Below are 9,278 nucleotides of genomic sequence, written 5' to 3' on the forward strand. Positions count from 1 at the left end.
ATATAGAAATACAAATGTCAATCAATTATATAACACTGTAAAATAAATTAAATACGGAAGGGAAGAAAACAAAAGAATATCATTTTCAACATCATCGTTTAAAAGTCAATACCTTGATACGTGTCATTCATAAATCGATTCAATAAATAACAGAACAAAAACGATAACAGGTAGTGCAACAGTAGATTACAAGTTCTAGAATACACTAACCGTTTACAGAAAAGAGTGTTTATATTCCGCCAAAATTACCATTATAAAATGCAAAATAGAGACTAAAATTAAATTAAACTATTTAGGAACTAAGTTTGAAGTAGTAGTCATTACTATCACGAGAAAGTCACACAATAACATCAATATTTTTTTTTCACACATATAATTATTTCATTGGATCAATTATGATTTTTTATTTAGGATGTATGGCAAACCATGTTTGGATGAAAGTTAGAATCAATGCCAGTGATGCAGCTAAAAAGGCAATCATAGCCCATGGTGTATTGAAATGTGTGTTGTAAGCTTGAGCCAACCATGTCTTCCATTTATTTGTGTAATGTTTTTCAATTTGAAGCTTGATGAGAATATATTTCTTACTATAGGCAACTGCATTTGTGTAGGAATTGTTGCAATACATTTTTGTTGGTAAATCATCACCTAATTCATTGAAGAGCTTTGCCAAATCTTCATCACTTCCAAGCAAATTTTGAAATACACCAGCTGACCTAAGCTCCTTTACATCCTCAGCATTGTCAACCAATGAATCCATGAAGGTGAAAAACGAGCAGCATTCATAGTTGTATTGAACATCCGGGCACATTTCATATGCTATTAGGTTTCGAAAAAAATAGGGTGTGACATCGTTGAAACAAAAAACAGGGAGTCTTAGCTCTCCACTAAACAAATTAGACTTGAATGAAATGTTACTCCAAGTCCATTCATCTGTCTTATTTGTTGTCACTCGAATTCCTATTGTTTTTAGATCTCGTATGCTTTTATAAGTATTCCAATTCCAATCAACCTCTTGTTCATCGCCAACATCTTGGTTTAAGATTGTATTAATCTCCATTTCATTATGTTCATTTTCTTTTGATTGTGTTACCATTTGATTGTTTTCCTTAGAATTGAGAGTGATTTGAGAAGATGATAGGTACATCAAACGAGAAGAATCTAGTATATGAAAAGGTTTGGGATTTTCTAGTGGAATCACAACCATCCCATTATGTTTGCATTCACCCAAACCTTGATAATTTTCAAATAAAAATCCCAATTTAGGTCCCCAATCTTTGCATAGAATTTCAAGCAATTCAGTTGGGAGTTGGTTTTCCAACAACATAATATCTCTCCAAATATACATTAATTGGTCAAACTTCAGGTTTAATGCTTCCGGACATCGATCATCAACATTTTCCATAAAATATAGCAAAGAACATCCATCCACATATAAAATCCAAGCAAGATCAATGTCCTTGTAGCCTTCAATCACATCCTCAGTGAACATATTTTTCAATTCTTCAATATTATCTTCAATCTTTTTATGCAAAAGTCGACATGCTTCATTAGCATCTGGATCAAACTTTTTTCCATGTTCCGCAACAAAAATTGATTTCCATAAAAGCTTATATTGATCTCCTACTTTAAGATTGTTGTTGTGATGATGGATGGGACCAAATGATATATATAATCTTTGGTGAACAATACTTATAAAATCTTTCATTTTGACGCAAAAACTTAGGAACCCTTTGGATCTTAGGAATTAAAATTTGATTCTTTCGTTCAAACATTTGTTGTGCCTCTTTCAATTGGGCAAATCTTTTATCCATAAGACTGTCAATTAGTTTCTCTGACATGGTCTCGTTGTCGAGCAATTCAATTGATAATTGTAATTCTTGCTAATTCAGGTTGACAATTTTCTACTGATTTATTTGGTTTTCCACATTGCTATAAAAAAATATTACTTTCAATTAGAAGTGTTCCTTGTTATCTCCAACCAATATTAAGAGATTGAATATATATATATATATATAAAGAAAATTAATTTAGAATACTAATGATAAAACTTTACATTGATATGACAAAAATAAAAGATATTTCTTTTTTTTTTTTTTTAACTAAAGAAAAATTATTAATCTGTCGAGAACATAGTATATATAACATATATTTATATTAAAAATAAAAAGTTACTTAAAGAACCTAAAAGAAAGTTATTTTGTTTTAATTCAATAAAATGTAACCTACTAAGTTCTTTTTTCTTCTTTTTCAAAGTAAAGTGAATTACAGGTCTATCTTACATATGAAATAAGAGATAGGGGTGGATAGGTTCGGAAATAAATCAGATGGACCAATAATAAGAATCTATAACTTAATCTACGACTGACCTAGACCAAACTTTTTTATATATAAGTCAGACTAAAACTTTAGTACAAGCCTATTTAGTTAAAAGAGTTAGGTTAAGACCGATGGAAAAGTATTTTAGACATACCAGACCAATCTATTCATTTAAATATAACTTAACTTTTTATTACTATAATATTATGTTTTAGTGAAAAAAATAATATGTTTTTTGTTAAATCTTAAATTTTATAACATTTTTTTTAAATTTAAATATATTGATCTACATCAATATTTGACATATTTAAAAATATTATTATTAAAATAGAACTAAAATATGATGTAATATTATGTTAGGTAATCTAAAAGATCATGTTAGATATCAAAATAGAACTTAAGTTCATTGACATGTTAACTTGTTCATCTATTTATGAAAACTTGGTAGTGAGTAGTGCAAACTTTCATAACATAGTAGTGAAATAGATTTTTAAATAGATTTTTAGGCCTTGTTAGACTTTGATAAAGGTCCGACCATTTCTTAAAAATGGAACTTTGATTGGTAATAGGTCAGACTCGAGTTTAACAATTTTAATGTAGACTAGATTTTGACCTTGCAAAACCTAACTCTGGTCTATTTCCATCCCTAGAGGTGGGGAAATGACACAAAGTTTAAGGCCTATGAATTTAACATGATGAATTGTCTCGCGTCCCATGTACACTATTAGAAATCATTGTCAATATATGTTATCCCTAAGGTAACTGGATATGGATTTCATCTTCACTTTTCCTCCATTAATCTCTCATTTTCTATACCTATCTCTTAATTTTATCCTCTCTCTTGATTATAGTTTATTTTTTAATGAATAGAGAGAATATAGTTAAGAGATGCAGAAAATGATGAAGGAAAATTGAAGAAAATGGTCTAAATCATAAAGTTAGAGTCTATTCCATTCAAATGAGTGAAAAAAGGTGAAGTTTTTTTATTAATAAAAGCAATGAATAAGTGAGAATAGAGATATGTTAAGTTTAAAAGAGCGACAATAATGTCATGTTAAAATTTAGAAAATTTATTTTAGCCTTTATATTAAAATTCGCTTTAGACCTTCAAATTTGTTGAATCGAACCTAAATATTGATAACAAGGGAATAGTATAAAAGAGAGAAAATATTTATATATATGATTAGGTGTATATGAACTATAGTAATATTTGTAAGCTTGATCAATCCAATGACTTTATAACACTTAACCATGATGGAAAACTTCAATAGCACAATATGTTAATTAAATGTCACCTCTCTTTCATAGTTGCTATAAAGCGATTGTGTTCTATATTCACAAAAATTATGGCCCATTTGCTTCGGATAGCCTTGATTATCTTTTAAAGTAAAGACATCACTTCGAAGAAAATAGGTTCAATAGAAATAGAAAGCAAACAAATAACGTGAAACCTTTTGCCTCAACTACTAGAGGAGACTAAGGAATAGAGTAGTAAAAAACAAATTGATAAATTAGTAGTGTAGGTATGAATGGAAAAATTAGAGGAAAAAAGGGGTATATTTTTAAAATGGTGTAAATAGCTCTTGTAAAAATTGAGATATTATAAAATAATAAAAATAAAATAAAGTAGGGTTGTTTTATCATTCTACATCAATAGGTGTTTTTGAAGTGTTTTTTATTTTTTTAATTTAAAGAGAAAATAATTTTGAGTGGATCCCTCCGAATATGTTTTTTTTTCTTTTTATTTTCAACGTATTCTAAAGAAGAAATATTTTTTTACTCATATGCTTTCTTATCTAATTTTTTTCTTTACAATTTCTTTGTTTAAAACATAGACTAAATGCAATCATGACACGTCAAGCTCAACAACGAAATTTAGTCGAAGTGATCATTATACTGTAGGCGAATAATAGGTACTAAAGTTGAAAATGATAAAAATACGTGAAATGTATACAAGATCTACTTAACTCCTAAATCGATAAGAGCTCCAATTAATCCTATGACATAGGTTTTAATAAAGAAAAAGTTTTTGTTTATTTTCTTATCCACAAAGTAAACGGATGCCGGATATAAGCCATATTCCGAAGCTAAGTTGTTATATTTCAACAAACTAGAATTTACTCTCACAATATAGTATTTATGAATATGTTTTTTTGCAGTCAAATCACTTTTTTTTTTTATAATGTACAAGTTAAATATTTAAAGATTAATTATAATTAATTTTATATTATTTTACATTTATCAGTTAATTCAAATGTTAATTTTAATTAGCTATATTCGTGAGGATGTATACACCTTAAAATTAATTATTGTCTTGATGTTTTGTGTTTACTCATTATTTTGTATATTGAAAAAGAACAAAACTTTGATATAGAATAATGATCGAATCTAAAACAAGTTTATAAATAGACATATTACTAGTCTTACAAGCCTGTTTTAAATTTTAAAATATAATACCCTATTTAGATTTAGTAGTTACAGATTTTTGACTTTTAATTTCATTGTTTTTTTACTAAGACTTGTAATTACTTAAACTATTTACTTAAAAATTTATTTACAAGACATAAAAATAAAAGAAAAAAAAAACTCACTAACATTAATTAATTTCTGGATTTTGTGTGGTGCAAAACAAAGAAACATTTATATTTAGAAAGAGTTGGCAAGATGCATTATTGGATGGGATTGGGGAATTAATACTGCCAGTGCCACCTGTACTTTATTACTTTCTCCTTTTTTCTTGGGCATAGGCTCTCTTTTTCAGAACTTTAGCTGTTTCGTAAAAACAATAATTTTAATAATAGTTTTTTTTTTTTCAAAGAACTTTAGTTGTTTTACCTTTTGTTTTTTATATGTATAATAAACTTTTAATTTAGTCCTTTAGAATCAAATTCTCTTTCCACCAAAAAAAAAACATTATTTACTCTAAAAAAGATATGAAATTAAATAATTTTTTTAAGTTAAAAATTTATTAAAAAAACAAAATTAGGGAACATTGACTTTATCCAAAATAAAAGAAAAAGATAGTGTTAAAAATAATTTCAAATTAGACTACTTCTTTGTATTTGAGAAAAAATTATATATGACAGATTAATGCCACATATTCTATTTTTATCTTTATATATCACATTTTGTAAATGGTTCTTCATTAGCATTAGAACAACGTGGTTAATAAGAATCTCTATCTTAAAAAAAAACTGCAAATTTTAATTAAGAAGAATATTTCAATTACACGTGAGAAAAATGCATGAAGTGGTTGCTAGCTGTTACAAAAGTATATTAAATGTGTTTTAGTGGCAAAGTAACTACTAATTTATCCCCTCAACTTCAAATCTTCACATTTAATAAATACTTAATAGACCTTTACATTTCATAAATGATACTTTGACAAACATATTTATGCTTAAGTTGTGTGGTAGACATGTAGGCAAAAGATGTCGTAGATTTTTTCTATATATATTAGTTGAAAAATCTCTAATAAATGTGTCGCAGTCTAAAATTTCGAGGGTTTCTGAAATTTAATGGAGTCGCCATCAAAATTTATTTTAAAATAGAGAAAATATTAGGACACCCTGAAGAAGAAAAAGATGGTCTTAATTTGGAATATATTAACACTCTATGACATCTTTTAAAATACGATTACCTATAATTAATTGTGCAACATTTATATCAACTTAAATATATTTATTTCTCCTTATTATTAAATATGAATAAAAGTTATTGATATTTTTTTAATATAATTTTGGAATAAATGTGTGCTTAAGAAATAAAAGACAAAAATAAAATAAAATTTGTTGATGCGCTTGACAAGAATGTGATCTTGCTCCTACGTTTCTCCAAGTGCGATAGAGAAATCAAAGCTACGTAGTTCTTAAGTAGAAAATGTGGATGTGTTGATTTTTTTTAAAAGAAAATTTGTTTTTTTTTTATATTTAAAAAAAATATTTTGACGAGAAAAGAAGATGAGCTTGTTTGACTTGAAAAAAAATATTTTTTTATGCGACTTTTAGGACTATCAAGCTGTACAAATCGTGTTTCAAAAACTCAGAATAAAAAGATATCTCATCTACTTAATCCATTTAAGAATGTTTTATATTTTTTTGATTTTAAAATTGAGTTTTAAAACCACCAAGTAGTACAATTTGTGTCTCAATAACTCAAAGATTAAAAAAAGGATTACATGTAATTAATCAAATTTAAAAAAGTTGATTTTAGATTAATTCATTAAAAAAATAAATAAATAAATAAAAAGAGATTTAGAACTATCAAATTGTACCACTTGTGTCATAACAACTCAAAGATTAAAAAAATATCACATCTAATTAATCTTTAATATATTATTTGTTTGTATTTCTTATAAAATTTGATTTTTTATTTATGAAACAAATTAATTTTCAAATTATAATAAAAAAAAAAACTAAATAGACTAAAGTCTCAAATAAATAAGTTGGTTTTTTTGTGTGTTTTATGCACAAATGATAAAAGACCAAAAGAAAAGGGTTAAAGAAACCCTAAATCAAACTTCAAGGGAGTTGAGCGGCGGCCACTTTTTTGTTCTAGAAAAAAAAATGCGAATAGCATTGGAGAAAAAGAAGAAAAATGCAAACATCAATATTAGAGAGAAAGATAGCCAAGAAGGAAAGAAAAAGAAGAAATAAAAAGGAAGAGATGGAAAGGTACAATAATGAGGTCGCGATAAGGTGAAGAAACCGAGGAGAAGGGTGCGGCCGCTCCGAAAGGGCACAATTGTCGTTCCAACAGCGACAGTAACAATATGAAGGTTTGAGTTTTCTTCTTTTCTCTATTTTTTTTCTTTCTGTTTTCTGATAAAAATGGGTTTGAGTTTGTTTTTATTTTGCATGTACTGATTTTTTTTATAGTTTTAGCCTATGTTTGTTTTCATATGTTTTTCATTTGCAGATCTTTTTATTTGCAACTTTAATTTGTCTTTTTGTTTTTTTTTAAACTCCAAAGTTTGTCTCTTTGCTATCTATAATGTGTACAATGGCTGACTTATAAAACTTATTCTTTTATTTATCTAATTAGTTACAATAGGTATAAATGTATCGATGAGCATGACTTGTGCATCAATAGTTGTCAACATCAATAGAGCAAGACTTGGCAGTGAGCAAGAACAGCAATAGAGAACAAAACAAATGCAAAATAGGATGGAACAACCGGTTTAATCTGATTTGGCATTGTAAATTGATGAGCCTGATTTTTAGCTATATTATTTATTTCCTTTTTATATATATATTTTCGTTTTTTGTATTAATGATTATGAAGACACAAATCACAAAATATTATATATTATGATAAAAATGGATATTATTACTTTTTGAATTATTTCTAATAAGTTGGACAAAATTGGGGTATTACAACTGCCTTTATTTAATTATATTTTACTTGAAAAATATGAATAACAATGGTTTTCATTTTCATATTATCAAGTAAGAGATAAAAAAATATAAGGACCTAAATTTTTTCTAATAACAAATTCATGTATTAAAGTGCCCCTGTTAAAGTGGGAATGATGCAAAAAAAAAATTAAAATGTGCAAAATGATCATCTTCAGATTGATTACCGATGCGTAAATCGACAAGATTGAAAATAATTGTCTTTAGATTGGTTACCGATGTATAGATCCATATAAATAAAAAATGATCGTCTTCAGATTGGTTATCGATGCATAGATCGACAAAAATGAAAGTGATCGTCTTCGGATGGTTACCAATGCGTAGATTCATAGGAATAAAAAATGACCGTCTTCGGATTTGTTACAGATGCGTAGATCAACAGAAATGAAAGTGATCATCTTGAGATTGTTTACTGATGTGTAGATCCATAAAAAATGATCGTCTTCGGATTGGTTACCGATGCGTAGATCGACAAAAATGAAAATGATCGTCTTCAGATTGGTTACCGATGTGTAGATCGACATAAATGAAAGTGATTGTCTTCGGATTGTGTATTTTGATGCGTAGATCCATAGATAAAGAGTGGGAATATGTATATGATACTTGCAATGTGAATGTTAATGGTTGTTGAGTATAAACAAAGTATAAATAATTCATGCTTATGTTATGCATTATGCAAGGTTGTTGAGTACATGTAAAGTGTAAATGAGGATGCATGGATCATGTGAGTATGAGTAAATTATGCATGATTTATGTGTGTTATGAATTAATGACCAATTCTTGTTTATTTCTTTGATTCCCCGATCCTTATTATCTTCTACGCCCACAAGATTGGATGAATGAAGATAATAACCATTTTTTGCGTGACGACTCCAGTATGTCTCGTGTCACCGCTTTTTCGAGGCGAAGCAAAATCCAATGTTTAAAATGATTACCCTCCTTATTATTTTCACACACTCATATATCTTGAAAATCAAACGAGTTCACGTGTATATATTTTCCAGGTGTCAAAATATTTAAAATACTTTTATATTTTCACATATTTCAAATTTCAACATTTATTATCATAAAACAACATTTTGAAACACTAGAACAATCAATAATAAAACTGGATTGGTTTATAAAGAGTGTAACGTATAACATCGAATGACAATATTGGAAAATGTACATTCGTTACATTGAAAACAAAATAATTGAGGCAAGGGTTACAATGTGGGGACGAGTATGTTTACCTTTAGGTGGAGACATAACAAACACTAGTCATTCTTGTAATTTAGGACTCATAATAGTCAGCCTCCAAGAATAATAATTGCCCCAATTTGAAATGCTTGATTTTTTTTTTATCCCTAACTTTTGTATGGACCGCTCTTCCAAGTTTTCAATCCATCGGAATGCTCTAATTTTTGCCTAGGTCGCCTTTTCAGGTTTTCAACCTAGCGAGCCCAATTTTCTATTTTTTTTAAGCATAATATTTCTTGACTGCATCTGAGTTTACTGGAAGTGGAAGCTCATCTCCATCCATTTCTGCGAGTATTAGAGCTCCCC

General features: G+C 27.9%; 1 protein-coding gene across 1 annotated transcript; it reads right to left on the reverse strand.

The window, feature by feature from the left end:
- Positions 1-322: 322 nt before the first annotated feature.
- LOC101493146 (UPF0481 protein At3g47200-like) lies at positions 323-1,950 on the reverse strand. The gene has a single exon (XM_004511050.4). It carries the CDS (start codon positions 1,706-1,708, stop codon positions 404-406), a length of 1,305 nt encoding a protein of 434 aa, XP_004511107.3. The 5' UTR covers positions 1,709-1,950; the 3' UTR covers positions 323-403.
- Positions 1,951-9,278: the final 7,328 nt, after the last annotated feature.

Source organism: Cicer arietinum, chromosome 7 (assembly GCF_000331145.2).
Source record: "Cicer arietinum cultivar CDC Frontier isolate Library 1 chromosome 7, Cicar.CDCFrontier_v2.0, whole genome shotgun sequence".
Lineage (NCBI taxonomy): Eukaryota > Viridiplantae > Streptophyta > Magnoliopsida > Fabales > Fabaceae > Cicer > Cicer arietinum.

Bases quoted from the DNA above. Each gene is read 5' to 3' on its own strand.
- LOC101493146 (XM_004511050.4), bottom strand. From the start codon at position 1,708: ATGAAAGATTTTATAAGTATTGTTCACCAAAGATTATATATATCATTT.